Genomic DNA, 22,374 nt, shown 5'->3' with positions numbered 1-22,374 from the left:
GAGGCAGTGTTCTTAAAATTTCATGTGCACAGTAGAATAATGTGCATGTTTTATTTTGCAGGAGTAAGATTCAATCAACAAGGAAACAACGAGGTCACTTCATCAACAATAAATCACCATGGCAACAATGCCATGTTGACCAGTCAGTCAGTCCTCCAGCAGGTTTCTCCAGTGAGCTTGGATCCTGGCCATAGCATGCTTTCACCTGATGGTAAATTGGTGAGTACACCTGGTCTATTGTAGCTGCAGTGCTGATAAGATAAGAGAGACAAGCAAGCAAAATACACAGTATTCTTTTTTTTAGGTGCTCACAGGGTCAGCAGTAAACAAAGAAGCATTGTAGACTAAAAATTTTGAATGGACAGTTTGCACTAAAACAGCTCTCTGACCCACTTTAAGGCCCTTTTGAAGCTGACCAATAAATGTAACAAAGAGCTGTTCACTTTTTATTGATTAAATACCTTAGAAAGTAGAAAAGTGGGTGGAACAGTGTTTGTTTTTCTTTACAGATGACATGCACATTGATAAAACTGACTCTCCAAAAGCCTGCTCTTTGAAGGGGTCGGCCAGGTACAGACTTTTTTCACTTGGCAAAATACTTTCCCTTTTCATTTCCAGTCATTGGCTTCTCTTTTCAACACTCAAAACTTTTTTGTTTAAGCAGCTGTCAATTGAAAGTTTTCAGCAAATGCCATAAGTTCCAATAATCATCTAGTCACGGCTTAACAGCTTTGTTCATGTCAAACTTCATTACATTACATTACATTTTTACAGCTATACAGTCAATACAAGTATGTAGTGTGTGTATATATATATATATATATATATATATATATATATAATGTTACTATTAGGGTTCATTCACACGTCCATAATTTGGGTCCACATTTTTTCCGCAATTTGCGGACCCATTCACTTTCAATGGGGCTGGAACGGATGCAAATTTCCGGGATCCGCATCCGCATTTTCGAGATCCACATCCGTTTTTTCAGGATCCATTTTTTCGGGATCCGCAATTCCGTTCCTGAAAAAAATAGAACATGTCCTATTCTTGTCCACAATTGCGGACCAGAAAAGGCATTTTCTATTATAGTGTCTGTGATGTGCGGTCCGCAAATTGCGGATCGCACATTGCATGTGTCCGTGTTTTGTGGATCCGCAATTTGCGTATCCGCAAAACACTTACGGACGTGTGAATGAACCCTTAGGCTGGTTTCACACGGGCGTTGCGGGAAAAGGTGCGGGTGCGTTGCGGGAACATGCACGATTTTTCCGCGCGAGTGCAAAGCATTGTAATGCGTTTTGCACTTGCGTGAGAAAAATCACGCATGTTTGGTACCCAAACCCGAACTTCTTCACAGAAGTTCGGGCTTGGGATCGGTGTTCTGTAGATTGTATTATTTCCCCTTATAACATGGTTATAAGGGAAAATAATAGCATTCAGAATACAGAATGCATAGTACAATAGGGCTGGAGGGGTTAAAAAAAAATAAAAAAATTTTTAACTCACCTTAATCCACTTGTTCGCGCAGCCGGCATCTCTTCTGTCTTTAACTGTGAGCAATAGGACCTTTGATGATGTCACTGCGTTCATCACATGGTCCATCACATTATCCATCACCATGGTGATGGATCATGTGATGAGCGTAGTGACGTCATCAAAGGTCCTATTGCTCACAGTTAAAGACAGAAGAGATGCCGGCTGCGCGAACAAGTGGATTAAGGTGAGTTACATTTTTTTTAAAAAATTTTAACCCCTCCAGCGCTATTTTACTTAGCATTCTGTATTCACAATGCTATTATTTTCCCTTGTAACCATGTTATAAGGGGAAATAATAATGATCGGGTCCCCATCCCGATCGTCTCCTAGCAACTGTGCGTGAAAATTGCACCGCATCCGCACTTGCTTGCAGATGCTTGCGATTTTCACGCAACCCCATTCACTTCTATGGGGCCTGCGTTGTGTGAAAAACGCAGAATATAGAACATGCTGCGATTTTCACGCAACGCACAAGTGATGCGTGAAAATCACTGCTCGTGTGCACAGCCCCATAGAAATGAATGGGTCATAATTCAGTGCGGGTGCAATGCGTTCAACTCACGCATCGCATCCGCGTGGAATACTCGCCCGTGTGAAAGGGGCCTAAGTCTATGCTTTGTATCTTTATTCAACAGCAAGTCAACATGTCATACACTGGTTTTTCTTTAAAAAAAAGGTGTTCCTCTTTTAGTAAGTAATTATGATAGATGTGATTTTTTTTATTCAATTATGCACAGTATAATTGTTGTATTTTTTCAAATTTGTTCTTTTAAAAAAAAGACTTCTGTAAATTTCACACAATATGATTTTCCAAAGCTCGATACAGGGATGCCCAACCTGCGGCCCTCCAGCTGTTGCAAAACTACAACTCCCAGCATGCCTGGACAGTCTCCATCAGCCAACAACAGGGCATGGTGGGAGTTGTAGTTTTACAACAGCTGGAGGGCCGCAGGCTGCTCTTTAAAATATCCTTGTTCCTTGTGTCTTTGTGATCTGATCTATGCTTTCACAACAAAAATAAAAGTCAGGGAGATGTCTCAAAGCCTACAGATGTCCAGCTGTGAATGGGCAATTTTGGATCAATGTTTCTAATCACACACTATTTCGTAACAGATTCCTGTTTCTGGAGGAGGTTTGCCACCTGTAAGCACCTTGACGAATATTCACAGTTTGTCACAATCAGTTCTCAATAATTCCCAACAGTCACAGAACCTCATCATGGCACCTATTTCTGGAGTCATGGCAATAGCACAAAGTAAGTCTGCACAAGCTGGATACTTTTATGGAACCTGTAAATAATACAGACCTGCATTTGAAGATGTATGATTTTCTTACTATAGTAATGAGGTATCGAAGTGCAATTTTAGACTTGATGATAAGCCCTACCATCAGATAATCTTTTCCCATAATTTGATACATAATGCAACTTTATAGAATTGAATATGTCCCTAATGAATTTGATGCATGTATAATTAATTTAATTGTATATGTTGGCGTTTTGGTCTTTTAATGTATAATTAGACTTTAATAAAAGTTAAAGGATATGTACAACACCACTTCAATATTATTTGGCATCTTTAATGTAAAATGTAGGAACTTTGAAAATCTAGTCTACAACTAGTCTTGATAAAAATATAATACCACTTTTAGTATGCAGCTCCAATGCAGATCTATGTGTCTCTATGGTTACAGATATAAACCATGATTAGCCTGATCTTGCAGTCCTTTCATCTGTGACCTCTCTTAAAAGAGTAGTTTCACATTAGCAAATGGCATTTATCATCTAGACAAAGTTAATACAAGGCACTTATAGGCTGGGGTCAGACCTGAGCGTTTTACAGCGCGTTCCTACGCGCTGTAAAACGCTCAACAGGCAAGAACCAATGCTTCCCTATGGGCCTGGTTCTCACCTGGTTCTCTCCTGTACGCCCCAAGAAGTACAGGAGCTTCTTTGGGGCGTCTTGTCGCGCGTTTCAGTACATAGACTTCAGCGGGAACGCGCGACAATGGGCGTTCATTTGTTCCGGAGCCACGTCTGTACACGCGCGTACAATCGCGCATACAGAGCGCTCCATCCCGTACGCTAACGTCTGACCCCAGCCATAATGTACTGTGATTGCTCATATTGCCTCCTTTACCGTCTTTATTCATTTTTCCATCGCATTATACACTTCTCATTTCCATTGTTGCGACCACCCTATAATTCTGCAGCGGTGGCCTTGCTTGCACACTATAGTAAAAAGCATCTATGTGCACTCCCATGCTCCCTGCCACCAGAGAGGCCGGCGCTTTTTCTTATAGTGTGCAAGCATGGGATACGAGCAGTGTATAATGTGATGGAAAAATTAATAAAGCCAGGAAAGAAAGCAATATAGACAATCACAATATATTAGAAAGTGCATTGTATAAACTTTGTCTACATGATAAATTCCACCTGCTGAAGTGAGACAACCCCTTTACGGTCTCTGGTCAAGAAAAAGTGGTCAGATGCCAAGAAATAGCATATGACTGCACAGTCACCTGTAAGTGAATGCGGTGTTTAAAAGTGAGGTATATCCTTATACATCCAAAGTAAGTCATGTTGCACAAGAGTCCAGGAATGGATATTTCTTTATTAAACGGCATCTGTCAGATTTGAAACTGGCTAATCTGTTGCATCTGCTCTTGGCAGCTGAATGCATCTGTGTTGGTCCCATGTCCATATGTGCCCATATTGCTGAGAAAAACAAAGTTTTAATATATGCAAATGACTCTCTAGGAGACACAGGGCCATTGCCGTTACATGAAGAGGCTCAGATTTTTCTGCAACTGCCACACCCCCTGCCCTATTATTTACAGGGCTAAGCGTGATGAAATTTTCACTACCTGGTTTTCCCTAATTGACTGGAATTTTTTTCTCCCATAGGCCTCCATGTTTTTTACAGGTGTTTTTTGCATTGCCTTTTTTTTTTAGCAATGCTTTTTCCCCATACAGGTCTACAGAGAAAATGACATCACAGGGGGCAACATAGTATAATCTAAAAAAATAGGATTCCAAAAAATTCCATTAAAAAATGTCAGAGGCTAAAAAACACACTGTATGGGCTAAATGATACAAAAATGCAGTGATGAAGTGATGGCACCCTTACACATAGTATGCAAATTTTACCAAGCAAATTTCCTAGAAAGAAAACAATAATATACAGTCGCTGAACATCACAAAAAATGTAATACATTTTTGACTTGTTTGTTGCTATATTATTTATAACTATTTGTAGATGAACCCCCTGATTGTAAAATGCTGTGGAATATGTTGGTGCTATATAAAGATTATTATTATAAATGTCACAGCTGTCTGTACAGTATTCAAGGAAATAAAACTGCCAAAGCAAATTAACCTACTGAAAAAAAGAAAAAGTTCTTAAATCACAAGAAAAAACTTGGATATTAATGCTAGAAAAGTGCTTCCATAAATGTCATTTGTTTTAATATTTGACATTCTTTAAGCATATATGTGGCATATTTTTGTATTGTTATTGGCCTTAAGTATTATAGATCAATCACTGGTCTATGCAATGGCAAGTTTCTGTCACAGGTTTATGACAAGTTTAGGTTTAAAATGTAGACAACCAAACTGAATCGTATATGTATGGTGAAATGGCATGATTTCCATTCTTGTATATCAGTTTACAATATTTGGACATTCATATATCATATACAAGCAAATATTAATGAAAATATTTAAAATGCTTGTGTGGCATTCTTTTATTTAGATTTGAACACCACTCAAGCACAGAGTGTCCCTGTCATCAACAGTGTTGCAGGAAGCCTAGCAGCTTTACAGTCAGTGCAGTTTTCACCACAGCTGCACAGTCCACATCAACATTCTCTAATGCAACATTCTTCTGGTCATATGACACAACAGCCATTTATGGCTACTATGACTCAACTTCAAAATTCTCACAGTAAGTACTCTAACGTCGTTGGAACTTTTAGGCATACTACTTACGTGGCAATATATTTGTATTCTTTTCATGCCATAGAAGAGATATTGAGATTAAATCTAATTAAATAAAACCCAAGAGATTCTCAGTGGCATTTGGGGTTTGTTCTTTTAATTAGTCAAGAACAACTAAATGTATATAGTGAGCATTTAAAACTGTTAACCTGTAGATATGTATTTAGAAAAGGAATTGATCCATGGCTACATCTGCTCTAAGGAAAGGTTATCATTACAGATATATACAGTGTATATATATATATATATATATATATATATATATATATGAGAGAAGAAAAAGTCCAGTGGGAGCACCAGCCAGCATGTGGGTGCAAGGTCCAACGTAGGGTAACGGCAATCCCCAATGGTATAGAGAACAAAGAAGTAGGACTGCACTCCAAGATAGTGATAAAATCAGCAAGTGGTTTATTCACCCATAATATGGCAAGTCTTGCGACGTTTCGGCTCACAAGAGCCTTCCTCAAGCAATGCTTGAGGAAGGCTCTTGTGAGCCGAAACGTTGCAAGACTTGCCATATTATGGGTGAATAAACCACTTGCTGATTTTATCACTATCTTGGAGTGCAGTCCTACTTCTTTGTTCTCTATATATATATATGTATATACACTCACCTAAAGAATTATTAGGAACACCATACTAATACGGTGTTGGACCCCCTGTTGCCTTCAGAACTGCCTTAATTCTACGTGGCATTGATTCAACAAGGTGCTGATAGCATTCTTTAGAAATGTTGGCCCATATTGATAGGATAGCATCTTGCAGTTGATGGAGATTTGAGGGATGCACATCCAGGGCACGAAGCTCCCGTTCCACCACATCCCAAAGATGCTCTATTGGGTTGAGATCTGGTGACTGTGGGGGCCATTTTAGTACAGTGAACTCATTGTCATGTTCAAGAAACCAATTTGAAATGATTCGAGCTTTGTGACATGGTGCATTATCCTGCTGGAAGTAGCCATCAGAGGATGGATACATGTTCTCATTCTGTTTACGCCAAATTCGGACTCTACCATTTGAATGTCTCAACAGAAATCGAGACTCATCAGACCAGGCAACATTTTTCCAGTCTTCAACAGTCCAACTTTGGTGAGCTCATGCAAATTGTAGCCTCTTTTTCCTATTTGTAATGGAGATGAGTGGTACCCGGTGGGGTCTTCTGCTGTTGTAGCCCATCCGCCTCAAGGTTATGCGTGTTGTGGCTTCACAAATGCTTTGCTGCATACCTCGGTTGTAACGAGTGGTTATTTCAGTCAACGTTGCTCTTCTATCAGCTTGAATCAGTCGGCCCATTCTCCTCTGACCTCTAGCATCCAGAAGGCATTTTTGCCCACAGGACTGCCGCATACTGGATGTTTTTCCCTTTTCACACCATTTTTTGTAAACCCTATAAAAGGTTGTGCGTGAAAATCCCAGTAACTGAGCAGATTGTGAAATACTCAGACCGGCCCGTCTGGCACCAACAACCATGCCACGCTCAAAATTGCTTAAATCACCTTTTTTTTCCCATTCTGACATTCAGTTTGGAGTTCAGGAGATTGTCTTGACCAGGACCACACCCCTAAATGCATTGAAGAAACTGCCATGTGATTGGTTGACTAGATAATTGCATTAATGAGAAATAGAACAGGTGTTCCTAATAATTCTTTAGGTGAGTGTGTATATATATATATATATATATATATATATATATATATATATATGTGTATATACTCACACAGTGGCATGCAAAATTGTGGGCACCCCTGGGGGTCACAATTACTGTTACTGTGAACAGTTAAGAAAGTTGAAGATGGAATGATCCCTAAAAGGCATAAACACACTTTTCAACATTTTAAACAATATCAGTGTATTATTTTGGTTTTGTACAATTTCAGAGTCAAAAAAGGAAAAAAGGACCTTGCAAAAATATGGGAACCCAAGGAGATTTCAGTGTTCAGATAACTTTGACCAAGGTCTGAGACCTTAAATAATCTGTTATGGTGAAGGCTTGTTCACATTCATTGTTAGGAAAGGCCAGGTGATGCAAATATCAAAGCCCTATAAATACCCAGAATCCACTAACCTTGTCCCAAAAAACAGAAGCCATGGGTCCTTCTAAACAGCTGCCTAACACTTTGAAAATCAAAATGTGTAAGGCCCACAATGCAGGAGAATGCTATAAAAGAATAACAAAGCAATTTTAGGTTGCCATTTCCTCAATTTGAAATATAAATAAGAACTGCCAGTTAGCAGAAACAGTGGGGGTCAAGAGAAGGTGTGGAAGACCAAGAAAAATTTCAAACAGCTGCTTGTAGGATTGATAGAAAGGCATATCAGAACTCCCGCTTGACTGAAAAAGAGCTTCAGGAAGATTTAGCAGACTCTGGAGTTGTAGTACATTGTTATGCACCTCTTATTGTTGATCTATAATGCAGTATATTTATACCTTTCAAACTGTAAGGTACCAGAAACAAATATGTGTAAAGTCATTGCATTTTCTTTACCACAAATTTAATTTGAGGTTTTGATGATATGATAAACTCTGAAAATGTATATTTATTTTACGGGTCTGAAGTTATTAGCAGGTAGTTATTAACAGTTCATCACAATATGGCAACAGAGACTAAAGTACCATTCATATAAATTTTTGTGCTCTATTTACAGTGTATGCACATAAACAGGAACCTCCCCAGTATTCACACACATCACGTTTTCCTTCAGCAATGGTTGTCACAGATACCAGCAGTATCAGCACATTATCAAACATGTCTTCTAATAAACAGGTAAGATAATCAAGGTTATAAAGCCTTGTTTAAGGCTTTTTCATTTATTTACTCTGTTACAAAATTAGAATGTAGTTTCAATGGAATGTTATTTTGAAGCTTCCATATAGCTGCATAGATGCAGAATGACATTAGCTTCAGGCAATTATCATGCCTAATCTTCATTCATAGATCGGAACAGTTAAGTACAAGAAATAGAATTAGATGAGAACACAACCACAAAAAGCCTATTGTATGTGTGATTGGTTGCTACAGTACAAGCAATGCAGTAGATATTGAAGACATCCTTGTACCATGAAGAGACCTGTCAGACAGAAAGAAAACATTTTGTTTGGGTCAATATACTAGGGCTTATAGTGTCGCAATTATCAGCGGTGAATGATAATAGGAACATTCCTTTCTGATCATTACCTGCTTGTTTTCTGCATTTACATTCAGAAATGATTGGGGATGAATGGTTGTTACTGTGACTTGTTTATCAGTAGTTGGGGGTACTATCTCTCCTTGGGGAGAGAGTGCCTTAGGCTACTTTCACACTAGCGTTTTGGCTTTTCGTGTGTGAGATCCATTCAGGGCTCTCAAAAGCGGTCCAAAACGAATCAGTTTTGCCCTAATGCATTCTGAATGGAAAAGGATCCACTCAGAATGCATCAGTTTGCCTCCGTTCAGTCACCATTCCGCTCTGCAAGCGGACACCAAAACGGGGACGGATCCGTTTTCTCTGACACAATCTGGCACAATAGAAAACTGATCCATCCCCCATTGACTTTCAATGGTGTTCAAGACGGATCTTTCATGGCTATAGAAGACCTAATACAACCGGATCCGTTCATGACGGATGCATGCGGTTGTATTATTGTAACGGAAGCGTAATTGCAAATCCATGACGGATCCGCAAAAAACTTTAGTGTGAAAGTAGCCTTAGTCGGTGTGAGGAGACTTATAGGCCATACATGCTTCTCTGGAATTCTGGGAAGAAAGGGATGCAAATCAGCTGTCAACAAGCTTTGCCTCTAATGCCACCAGATGTAAAGCAGCTATCCTATAAGTCAGTGTTTGACCCTTTAAATAGGCCTTGAGACATGATTTGGATATTAAAATAAGCCAGCATCTCTTCTGCAGACAGCTGTTTCTGAGTGATTTCCCCTCATCAGTGCAGAGCAGAGAGTACTGGCTTAACTGAGCGAGAGACCTAAGTCAGGAATTGGGGGGTATGATCTCTCCTTGGGGAGAGAGCACATTAGTCGGTCTGTTTATCAGTGACACACTCCTGTTTACAGAGGCCGAAGTACTAATGACAAATGAGGATTTTAGGTACCAGATGAAAAATGCATTTGCTCGTTTGTCAGGTAATTTACAGCACTTTCACACGGGGCAATTATCAGGAATGAGCACTGTGTTGAATGTTTATTTTAAATAATTGCCCGATCTTCAACCTTTGTAAATAGGCCCTTAATTGTAGCAACACCTTGAGGATAAACTATGCACTTGTCATAGGGCTTACCTGCAGTGACTGTATTTGCTATTAATGGTATTTTCTGTGCATTTGACATTTATATTTTCTTTTGAAAGTTATAAAAATTTTTTTTAATAATTATGTCTTGTTTGACATCATGCACGCAGCCATGCTATATTGTAAATCATGCCATCTCTTTTGTCTTGCGAGCAGAACCCTTATTCCTCTTGTTCTAATTATTGACTTGTCTGTTGCTGTGCTATTTTGACTATAAGTGATGAGCGGCAGGGGCAATATTAGAATTTGCGATATTTCGCACATATTTGGGTGAATATTTGTCATATATTTGAGAATTTGTGATTTATTTTCTTGATTGCGAAAATCGTCAATGTAATATGCGCGTATTGCGCGCAACACATTTTTCAAGCTGCTAGAAGTTTCCTGGGATTGGAGTAAATGGTTGACACGACAGAACATTACAATAGCTTTATATGCAGATAGAGTGCTCCAATATATTCGTGATTGCGCAAGTCGGCAATTAATGATCGCATATTTTTGCGCAATACGTGCAACTTCACATTTTAGCAGGTCTGACTACATATTACTGATTGGTCCACTAAGTATTGTTGTGAACTTGTGACATCACAGCACTATGTCTGTAGCATGTATGTATGAACAGCAGAACCTATCACACTACCTAACACCCTGCACTGGAACCTTTCATCTACACTATATCACAATCTAACCTACACTGACTATCTCTCACTAACTATCTGTATTATATATATATATATATATATATATATATACACAGGGGTCGAGTCGAGGGGGAACGCGTGAGAACGGCGTTCCTGCACTTTTTTCATGGCAGGAACGCCGTTCCCTTTCAGGGCAAAAGGACCAGGAGGAAGCGGTGAAGGCTTTGTACTCACCGCCGCCTTCCTGGTCCTCGGCTGTCGGCTGTGAGGGCTGCGCACAGGAGCCGAGTGAAGAGGAGCGTCTGCGTCCAGGAGCAGGAGAGGTAAGTGTAAGTGTTTTTTTTTTTCATATTTTATACTATAGGCTGAATGGAGAGGCACTGACTGGAGGCTGGTGGAGGGGGCACTCGGGGCTGGTGGATGGGGCAGCACTGGGCGCTAGTGAATGGGGCCCTGTGGGCTGGTAAGAGGCACTGGGCGGCTAATGGAGAGGCTCTGGGGGCTGTTATAGAGGACTGGGGGCAGATTAGAGGCACTGGGGGCAGATTAGAGGCACTGGGGGCTTATTAGAGACACTAGGGGAAGATTAGAGGCACTGGGGGCTGATTAGAGGCACTAGGGGCAGATTAGAGGCACTGGGGCTGATGAGATCTGCTGGGGGCTGATATAGAGGCACTGGGGGGCTGATGAGAGGTACTGGGGACTGATGAGAGGCACTGGGGGCTAATATAGAGGCACTGGGGGCTGATGAGATCTGCTGGGGGCAGATATAGAGGCACTGGGGGGCTGATGAGAGGTACTGGGGGGCTGATGATAGGTACTGGGGGCTGATGAGAGGCACTGGGGGATGATGAGAGGTACTGGGGGGCTGATGAGAGGTATTGGGGGATGATGAGAGGTACTGGGGGGCTGATGAGAGGTACTGGGGGCTGATGAGAGGTACTGGGGGCTTATGAGAGGCACTGGGGGGTTGATATGAGGCACTGGGGGCTAATGTAGAGGCACTAGGGGCTAATGTAGAGGCACTGGGGGGCTGATGGAGAGGCACTGGGGGCTGATGGAGAGGCACTGGGGGCTGATGGAGAGGCACTGGGGGGCTGATGGAGAGGCACTGGGGGCTGCTATGAGGCATGGGGCTCTTATCTGAGGTCTGATTGGGGGTCATTCATATTGGGTTCTGATCTGAGGTCTTATTGGGGTCTTATTGGGGTCTTATTAATATTGGGGGTCTGATTGGTGGTCTGACCTGAGGTGTAATGAAAAATATTTTTTTCTTATTGTGCGGTGCCCACTTCCAGCCCTGAGCCCAGCTGCCTAGAGCACTGATCCGGAGCAGCTTGGAAAAAAAAGGCCTCACAGTCCCACACTCCTTCTGCTCGGCCAAGCCTGTCAGCACCCCTGAGGCCAAGCCTGTCAGCACCCCTGAGGCTAAGCCAGCCAGCACCCCTGAGGCAAAACCAGCCAGCACCCCTGAGTCTTCAGAACTGTAAGTAAATTATATATAAGGGGAGTTTTTGTTTTGTTTTGATCACAATGTGTACATTTGGCTCAGTCCGCAGCGACACAAATTACAGCATGCTAGATTTTCTGTGCTTTTTTTTTTCCCCCGCTACACGTAGCTTGCAAAAGCCCATTCACATGTATTGTATTTTAAAGGGGTTTTCCCATCTCAGACAATGGGGGCATATCGCTAGGATATGCCCCCATTGTCTGATAGGTGCGGGTCCCTATATATATTTGTTTATTTCATGTTCATTTTGCAGTTGTTTGTGTAAACTGGCACTTTACAATATATGTTGCACTGAATTTTCAGCGAAACATATATTTTTTTGGAGGGGGGGGGGGGGGGGGTTTGCAGTGGATCTTGGGTGAGTTCCCACACTTTTTTTCCCAGGACTTGACCCCTGTATATATATATGATAACTAACTAACTAATGTAATTAAACAGTAAAACTCAGAGCACAGCAATGACACTGCTGTCTTTCTCAGAACTAAAAAAAAACTACAGAAAATGGCTGCTGGGGAGGTTCTTATATAGTAAGGGGTAGGCAACTTTCCTATTGGTTGCTAGGGATGTTGCTGAGCTCAGACAAAGACATTGCAGCCTTCTCATTGGCCCACAAGCAAGAAGGGAGGTTACTGATGAAAAAAAAATAATTGAGAATACGAATATATAGCACTATATTCTAAATCTTCGCAAATTCTCAAAGTGGCGATATTCTCCATTAAAATTCGCTATTCGAATATTCGCGCCCAACACTACTATTTATACATGAACACCTGAATTGTAAAGCACTGTGGAATATGTTGGCGCTATATAAATAAAGATTATTATTATTTATTACAATTAAAAAACAAGGAGAAAAAAAGTTGAATATCCTGAAAAATAAAGGGAAACAAATCTATTACCTACCCCCTTACCCCTGGAGAAGAGGTGAGGAACTAAGCCTGGGGAAAAAAGAAGGAACCTGAAACATAACTCAATTCAGTACCAGTGACACCACTGTTTCCTAAACTTAAAAATCCGATTCCTGTTCAAAGATCATATTTTTACATCGTCCATAATACATGCCATAAGCATGATAAGTTGAAATTGCTTTGCACCTGGTTGAATAGCCATACCCATGTTATTAATAATTAAGATACTGAAACATAATTTTAATCATAGAATTTCTGGTTTCTATTGGACACCTAAAATCCACAGGACATCTAAGAATCCTGCTAAGGCCTCCTGCACATGACCGTAGGTGTTCCGTTGCCATATTGCGGCCCGCAATTGCGGATCTGCAATACATGGGCACTGTTCCATGTGTATTCTGCATCATGGATGCGGACCCATTGACTTGAATGGGTCTGCAAATCCGGAGATGCGGAATGGAAGCATGGAATGGAACCCTATGGAAGCACTACAGAGTGCTTCTGTGGGGTTTCGTCCCGTACTTCCGTTCCACAAAAAGATAGAACATGTCCTTTCTCTTTGCGGACCGGGCGTATCGCAGACCCATTAAAGTGAATGGGTCTGCGATACGCTGCGGCTGCCCTGCGGTCGGTGTTCGTGCATTGCGGCCCACAGCACGGCCACGGGGCGCACACGTTCGTGTGCAGGAGGCCTAAGAGTGTTAGGCGATACAATGAATATCTGTAAGTAATCATGTCAGATACTTCTTTTTATATATAAAAAAGAAGAAGTTTGGACTGTGTCTCTGATAGAAGATATTTGTATATTATTATGCTGTTCTCCTCATCCTTGAGCAGTGACGTAATCTTCCTTTTCATCTAAACAGAGGTAAATGTGAAAAGCAGCCTGTTTGAAATATAGTAATTCATAAGGGATAGGTCACACATGGCAAGTCTCCGCAGCAGATAGTCTGAAGCGGATCTGCCAGTATTCTGCAGCAAAACTAGCCCCACATAGTGTAGCTGATTTTTGTGAAAAATATACCGTAACTGATATTCTGTGGAAAGGGTGAAATCTGTGGCAGATATCCACAACATAAATTGACACGGTGCAGATTTAAAATCTGCACTGTATGTTGTTATGTGCTGATATTTTTACGGAATAATTCTTCAGCATGTAGATAAGATTTTTAAAAACTCATCCGCTTCACTGTTACAGTTAACATTTTGTATTTTCTACACACAAAAAAATTCCTCAGCATTTACGCTACATGTGGCCATACCCTCAAGATGTTAGAAATACTTTTTTACAAAGTAATAATCTGTTGTGCAACCAGTGGCATCATAGCCTTTTCAAGGTAACTTTCACACGACTTCATATTCTAATAAATACATTTTCCATGTACAGTAGACAATGGTTATTGAAATATTGTAGACAGTTGCATAGCAGTAGAATTGTGCATTTAAAGTTTACTCACAAATACATGATGCAGAATAAAAAAAGAGCATCAAATTCAACCTTAATCACTGCACTTTTAATGGATCAGTAGTTGTTGGTAAATGTGACACCCCATCAGGCAGAATCCTAATGTACTTGGATTAGATAATTAGGTCCAGCATCTGTAGGGCTTGTTTCAACAAGCATCAAAGTCTGCTTGGGCAAGATGAATAATTAATCAGGTTTGGTTAGGGCTGAGTACCCACCAGATGGATTGATAAGCCCTTTCAAGGAAATAGTATTCCGTGGAACCTTGATGTGCTTGATTGCCTGACTGATTATGATTTGTGGGGTTAGATAAATGTTTTCTCCCGACTACAAAGAGTGGGAAATCAGAAAAAGAACTGACCAGGATACAAGAAATTACATTTTCATTACTGGCTTTGTCAGACAAGGGTAACATTAAATAAGTCAAATTAGTTTATTTCTCTTCTTTTTTCCCTCTAGCTAACTAAATACTTTAGGCATTTAACCAGTATTGTAGTTGTAAATTCTGGGCTTTCAAATTCCAAAAGAGTTACAAAAAGCTGTAGTGTCCAACTATTGTCATTACCATTTTCTGTTATTTTAGTGATTAAATGCTCTAAGAGTTTGCAAAAAAATGTTACTAATGATGGCATGTCCTCAAGATAGTTTATCAATATCTGATCAGTGGGGCCCCACAATTCCTCCAATTAACTGTTTTGGGGTAGCTCCAGCGCTGGAAGTCAGCACTGAAACTACATGTTTCCATTTGTTGTTTAGTGGACAAAGTTTGTTACTGCAGTGCTGCTTCCACTGATGTGAATTGAAGAAGCACTGCAGTAACCAGCTCCATCCACTACACAGAATTAGAGATGTCCCGAACTATTCGCCGGTGAATAATTCCCGGTGAACATCGCTTGTTCGCGTTCGCCGCGGCGGGCGAACATATGCGATGTTCGGTCCGCCCCCTATTCATCATCATTGTGTAAACTTTGACCCTGTCAGCAGACACATTCCAGCCAATCAGCAGCATACCCTCCCTCCCAGACCCTCCCAGCTCCTGGACAGCATCCATTTTAGATTCATTCGGAAGCTGCAGTGTCACACATTTGACTAAGTTGTAATCGCAATGCGATTAATACAGGTTATGTTAATCGCATTGCAAATTCAACTTAGATTTGGGTTCCTAATGGTTGTTGTATTGCTAGAATATAATGAAGATTGAGAATATAGTGCTATATTCGTTATATTCGTCAATTCTAGCAATACAACCATTAGGAACTCAGATCTAAGTTGTAATCGCAATGCGATTAATACAGGTTATATTAATCGCATTGCGAATTCAACTTAGAGCTGGGTTCCTAATGGTTGGCGTTGCTACGGCTGGTGTCACCCGGTGCGGTAGAAAATAGTGTCACCCCTGCCCCCCCCCCAAAGCCATAATAAAGAGATAAAGAGAAAAAAAAAGAAGTCACTAAGTCAGCTCCAATCAGATATCTGCATTGACTCAGAGTCTTGGTCTATGTGCAGATATCTGATTGGAGCTGACTTCTTATTTTCTCTTTTGCACATAAACGTTTAAACTATATTCCTTAGTAAAAATGACCAGTCCACACCATGTGGGTCTATATTTATGAGGGCCCCCCTGAGCAAAGATTAGTAAGAGTGGCCGGGTGGCCCCAGCCCACAGTTCAACCCAACCCCTTATGTCTCCTGGCCTGGGGCCGTCTCTATAATAATCCACCAGTAATTTATGAATGGGGTTAGGTTATTAACTTATTATTATTGGGGTATTATTAAAATAATTTGGTCTATAAAGTCAGAGCTGCTCTACCTACCTCCTCCTCCCGGCACCAGAGACTCCTGCAGGGCAGCTGCCGCGGAGCCCCACCACTCACCAGGCTGCAGTGAGTCACACCCCCGTCCCCCTTTACCACATGACGGCGCAACATGCTTGCTTGCTTGCTTGCGAAGTTTAGAAGTTGAACTTGTGAGTGAGAACTCCTGCGCCGGCGGATCTAAGTTATAATCGCAATGCGATTGATACAGGTTATATTAATCGCATTGCGATTACAACTTAGATCTGAGTTCCTAATGGTTGTTTTGCTAGAATATAACGAAGATTGAGAATATAGTGCTATATTCGTCAATTCTAGCAATACAACAATTAGGAACTCAGATCTAAGTGTTAATCGCAATGCGATTAATACAGGTTATATTAATCGCATTGCGATTACAACTTAGATCTGAGTTCCTAATGGTTGTTTTGCTAGAATATAACGAAGATTGAGAATATAGTGCTATATTCGTCAATTCTAGCAATACAACCATTAGGAACTCAGATCTAAGTTGTAATCGCAATGCGATTAATACAGGTTATATTAATCGCATTGCGAATTTAACTTACCACACTCTGCGTCAACTACGTAATTTTCCATGGGAGTTTTGCCATGGATCCCCCTCCGGCATGCCACAGTCCAGGTGTTAGTCCCCTTGAAACAACTTTTCCATCACTATTGTGGCCAGAAAGAGTCCCTGTGGGTTTTAAAATTTGCCTGTCTATTGAAGTCTATGGCGGTTCGCCCGTTCGCGAACATTTGCGGAAATTCGCGTTCGCCAACGGAAAAATTCATGTTCGCGACATCTCTACACAGAATACCCTGAAACAGCTGATCAGCGAGGGTGCATGGCCCCACCAATTAGATATTAATGGCTTATCCTGAGGATAGGCCATCAATAGTTAAATCCTGGACAACCCCTTTAAGGTTCATACTGTTCTAGAATGTGAGCCCCACAGAACACAGTGAGTAATGATAATGTACGTAAAGCACTGCAGAATAGTTATACAATATATAAGTAAGTAACATAAATATATACATGAAATGACTTTTCAAAGCACCAACAAATGAGGAATGGATGGATGCCATTTTCCCCCAAAACAATTGTCACTGTTGACAGGGAGAAAATACCTTCCTACTGGGCAAGAACAACCATAGTTTTCTAGTGATGGCAGCTTATTAATAACTAAGAACTGTAGTATCGATCATTCATCCCCATACAGCAATTCAGCAATCATCTACACTCATGATAGGAAAGTTTGGCAAACATGTCGAGAGGCGGCCGGAATAAAACTATGACATGGAAAGAGCATTCATGCAAACATTCGTTCCTGGTAATCAGCCCGATAATCTGACTGTGTAAAGGACCTTTACACTACTGATTCTGTAAAATGTGTACTCTGGTAGAATCTGAATGCAAAATAAGATGTAGCAGTATGTGTTCAGCCATATTTAAGGCCATATACCGTATTTTTCGCCGTATAAGACACACTTTTTCCCCCCCAAAAGTGGGGGGAAAATAGCAGTGCGTCTTATACGGCGAATGCTGCTGATTTTGCCGAGTTTTCAATGATACACCCGCCGCGATGCCGTGCGGCGGGTGTATCAGCTGTGAGGGAGGAGGGGCTGGGGGCCGGCATCTGCTTTTATAATGACAGCGGGGCCCGTGCAGTGACTGTATTCTACTACACGGGCCCCGCTCACTGTATATTATTGTATCTCTAATAGTAAATTGTTATGCATATAATCCCATAATGAGCGCTGTGTATTACTTACAACTACAGTACAAGCGCTCGCCGCTCGGTAGGTAGCAGAGAGGAGGGAGGAGGCAGGCCGGGAGGACGGGCGCTGGCAGAGTGAGTCATACGTCACGCGCCTGCTTCATTCATAAAGCAGGCGGCGCAGGCGCGTGACGTGTGACTCACTCTGCCAGCGCCCGTCCTCCCAGCCTGCCTCCTCCCTCCTCTCTGCTACCTACCGAGCGGCGAGCGCTTTTACTGTAGTTGTAAGTAATACACAGCGCTCATTATGGGATTATATGCATAACAATTTACTATTAGAGATGCAATAGTATACAGTGAGCGGGGCCCGTGTAGTAGAATACAGTCACTGCACGGGCCCCGCTGTCATTATAAAAGCAGATGCCGGCCCCCAGCCCCTGTATTGAGGGTCATTCACTACAGGGACACTTATGGAGGGGATCTGTGGATGACACATAGCATAAGATGCTATATATGTGTCATCCACAGATCCCCCCCATAACTGTCATACACAGATCCTCATAACAGTGCCATCCAGAGACCCCAATAAGTGTCACCCACAGATCCCCCATAAGTGTCACCCACAGATCCCCCATAAGTGTCACCCACAGATCCCCCATAAGTGTCACCCACAGATCCCCCATAAGTGTCACCCACAGATCCCCCATAAGTGTCACCCACAGATCCCCCATAAGTGTCACCCACAGATCCCCCATAAGTGTCACCCACAGATCCCCCATAAGTGTCACCCACAGATCCCCCATAACAGTGCCATCCACAGACCACAATTAGTTCAAAACCCACCAAAAGCACACCTTTTGGTTAAAAATATTTTTTTTCTTATTTTCCTCCTCAAAAACCTAGGTGCGTCTTATAGGGCGAAAAATACGGTAGTTCCTTTAAGAATATGTCAACATAAAATATTGTATCTTAGGTATATTATAGAATTCTGGTGTCATCTTATCTTAACAATGTTTGCAGAGAAGGAAATATCTGCAAGTCTGTTTTTTCACCATGTTTGCTCTTTGCATTTTTCTTCACAATATCAATTCACAAATATACTTGTACACAACTCTACAGTAATAAAGCTCTGTAGTTCTTTTATATTTGCATTTCTTTCCTGATGCTTGCACAGATCTGATGGAATTTGTATTCTTTGCTTTCTGGTGCATACATACTTATGTATATATCTCATTGCTGTAGTAAGGGCAAATGTCTATAATCCATGGCCAAGTAACAATGTCATAAAATGCATTTGCTACACCATAAAATAATGTTGCTGAATTAGGGTAATTTATCATTATAATAACCAGTTTAAAAAATTATTATTATTTTTTTTTTCTTTTTTCCCCTTGCAGTGTCCTTTGCAAGCCTGGTGATATCCTACTGCACTTATCTTCCTTTTGCATAGCTACATGAACATCTTGGTGAAAACATTTAGAACTGTGATGTTGCCAAGTCGATCTGACTCAAGATCAATTTTAGATGCTGGATGATTGAGAGCTATGATCTCTGAACAAGATAGATGTTATTCAGAGATGAATACTCTCATAATATCAATGACAGTGCTTGATTTTCAGTCTCCTCCTCAGGTGATTTGAACTTGAAGAAGTGTTTCCCTCATTTTCATGAACCAGACATAAATGTAAACTTATATTTGAGCAAAACTATAAACCCATGAGGTTTGTACAGAGTGCTACTGGATCAGTGTGACTGAAACTACAAAATCAGGTGCCAAAAAGGACACAAAGCTGAACTGAGCCATTGTAAATATTGTTGGAATAAAACAGTGAGCGATTGCTATAGACGTTAATCTGTTGAATAGTTGTAAATTGTAAAAAAAAGTGCAATTATATTGTATATAATGCATAATATAAAGTTTGACTTTGTTTAACGGGATAGGTCAAATAGCCAAAAAGAAAGCATTTGATCAACATAGATAAAACCACTGGATGAATTTGCCATGTTGCACAAAGAAGGTTTTTCAGTATGCTGTATTGCGCAAGATGCAGTTCAGGATGTCGCCATACTGATAGCATTGGAACCAATATGTAACATAGGTCTTCATATAAAATTGTTGTTTAGTCCTTGTCTGAAGTACAGTACTGTGCAAACTCGGTTTTAGGCAGGTGTAGAAAAAAGGCTGCAAAGTAAGAATGCTTTCAAAAATAGTATTAGTATTATTAAAAGTATTAATAGTTTATTTTAATCAGTTAAAGGAGATCTGTAATTACCTTATAATAACAGCTTTCATTAATTTCTCCTGTCCCTTTCCACTGCTCACTTAAAAGAGCGTTGCTATGGCTCATCTTTCTCCCAACTTAATGTAAACAGAAGTCAGAGGGGCGGTCCTTCACACTGCATGCCTGCATTAGGCTTCAGAGTGAGGAGGCGTGTCTTTCAGGAATCCAATCTGATTGGCTGGCAGGAAGCTGCTGGCTACAGCAAGTGTGTATGGGAAGTAAGGGAAGGCAGTTTTGGCCTCAGAGAACTGGCAGAGGAGCCATCTTGAGAAGATCCTCATATTGTAGGATTCAAGACAGCCGTAACTAAGGGGAAAACCCAAGGAAAACAGTGGTATGTGAAGAAACTAAATATTGCTTTATGCATAATGCAACTTTAGCAGTAACATATGCTAAAATAGATTTTTTGGATGAAAACATGAGTTATCCTTTAGCAAAATGCAAAGTGAATGTACAAATGAGAAATTTCTAAATCAAATCAATATTTGGTGTGACCACCCTTTGTCTTCAAAACAACACTAATTCTTCTAGGTACACTTGCATCCAGTTTTTTAAGAAACTCAGCAGGGAGGCTGTGGAGAACTAACCGCAGATCTCCTGTGGATGTAGGCTTGTGCAAAACCTTCTGCCCTTTCAAGTAATCCCAGACAGACTCGATGATGTTTAGATCAGAGCTCTGTGGGTGCCATATAATCTCTTCCAGGACTCCTTGTTCTTTATGCTGTAGGTAGCTGTTAATGACATTGCCTGTATGTTTAGGGTCATTGTCCTGCTGAGGAATACATTTTTAGCCAATTAGATGCCTCCCTGATGGTATTGCATGGTATCTGCCTGAATGTCCCATTGAGGACCATAAATCCTGGCCAAATCCCCAACTTCATTTGCTGAAATGCAGTCCCAAACTTCAAGGCACTTCCACCATGCATCTCTGCCTGCAGACACTCATTATTGTACCACTCTCCAACTCTTCAGTGAACAAACTACCATATATTACAGCCAAATATTTCGAATTTTGACTCATCAGTCCAGAGTGCCTGCTGCCATTTTTCTGCAACCCAGTTCTTATATTTTCATGTATAGTTAAGTCGCTTGGCCTTGTTTTCATATCAAAGATATGGCTTTTTGGTCAGAATTCATCCATGAAGACCACTTCTGGCCATACTTCTCTCAAAGGTAGATGGGTATACCTGGGTTCCACTGGTTTCGGACAATTCTAAGCTTATGGCACTGCTTGAAATCTTCCAGCATCGACAGGAAACTTTCATTTGATTCACTAAATTTCTTTGGTCAACCACTGCATCTGTGATCCTTAATATTGTTGAACAGCACATATTCAAACCTCAGTCTGCTTTGAAATCTTTGCCTTGTAGAGACCTTGCTGATGCAGTATAATTTTCTTCTGCCTTATTGAACTGCAGTATCTTCAGTATAAGAAGTCCTGGAAGTGATCTCAACATCATTGAGTCTGTTTGGGATTATATGAAAAGGCTGAGAGATATTTTTGTACATCCACAGAAGACCTGTGGTTAGTTCTCTGAGATGTTTGTAACAACCTTCCTGATAAGTTACTTAAAAAGCTGTGTGAAATTGTACCTAGAAGAATTAATGCTGTTTAGAAGGCAAAAATGTGGTCACTCCAAATAGTAATTTGATTTAGATTTCTCATTTGTTCCTTTACTTTGAATTTTGTTAGTCGATGAAAAAAAACCCCATAAACATTTCTTTTTTTTTAAAGCATTCTTACTTTGCAATTTGTTCCAAACCTGCCTGAAACGTTTGCACAGTACTGTAGAAAAATACATTATGCTGGCCAGTAAGGTTAACAATCTTGTACAACCATCTAAGTTATTTGATATACCTTTACTATTATTCTATCACTGCCAAAACACATTTCACTGTATAAACTAACAGAATTGAAAGTACTACTCCCATAGTATGAAATGACATCTTATCATATCACACACTTAGGCCAGTGTTACTAAGGGAAATGACCTGTGCTCAGATGACATTATCTAGGTTTCCAGATAGTTATTGACAGTATTGACACTCTGTAACTGAAGGAAGAACACACGTATACTGCTTATCTACATATATGGGGTCATTTATCAAACTGGTGTAAAGTAGAATTGGTTTAGTTGCCCATAGCAACCAATAAGATTCCAGCTTTCATTTTGGACAGCTCCTTTAAAAAATTAAAGGAGGAATCTGATTGTTTGCA

General features: G+C 40.7%; 1 protein-coding gene across 1 annotated transcript in view; it reads left to right on the top strand.

The window, feature by feature from the left end:
- The window catches only part of HNF1B (HNF1 homeobox B), a 74,100-nt gene extending 54,026 nt beyond the window's left edge, over window positions 1–20,074 (top strand). The window contains exons 5-9 of the mRNA XM_040424187.1: window positions 62–219; window positions 2,654–2,795; window positions 5,293–5,484; window positions 8,184–8,302; window positions 19,272–20,074. Coding sequence (XP_040280121.1) covers window positions 62–219; window positions 2,654–2,795; window positions 5,293–5,484; window positions 8,184–8,302; window positions 19,272–19,292 — 632 coding nt within the window. The 3' untranslated portion in view covers window positions 19,293–20,074. The remainder of the gene's footprint in view (window positions 1–61; window positions 220–2,653; window positions 2,796–5,292; window positions 5,485–8,183; window positions 8,303–19,271) is intronic.
- Window positions 20,075–22,374: the final 2,300 nt, after the last annotated feature.

The sequence above is a fragment of the Bufo bufo genome, chromosome 3, assembly GCF_905171765.1.
Source record: "Bufo bufo chromosome 3, aBufBuf1.1, whole genome shotgun sequence".
Classification (NCBI taxonomy): Eukaryota; Metazoa; Chordata; class Amphibia; order Anura; family Bufonidae; genus Bufo; species Bufo bufo.
The sequence above is the reverse complement of the archived record's forward strand: the minus strand, read 5'-3'. Positions and strand labels throughout refer to the sequence as shown.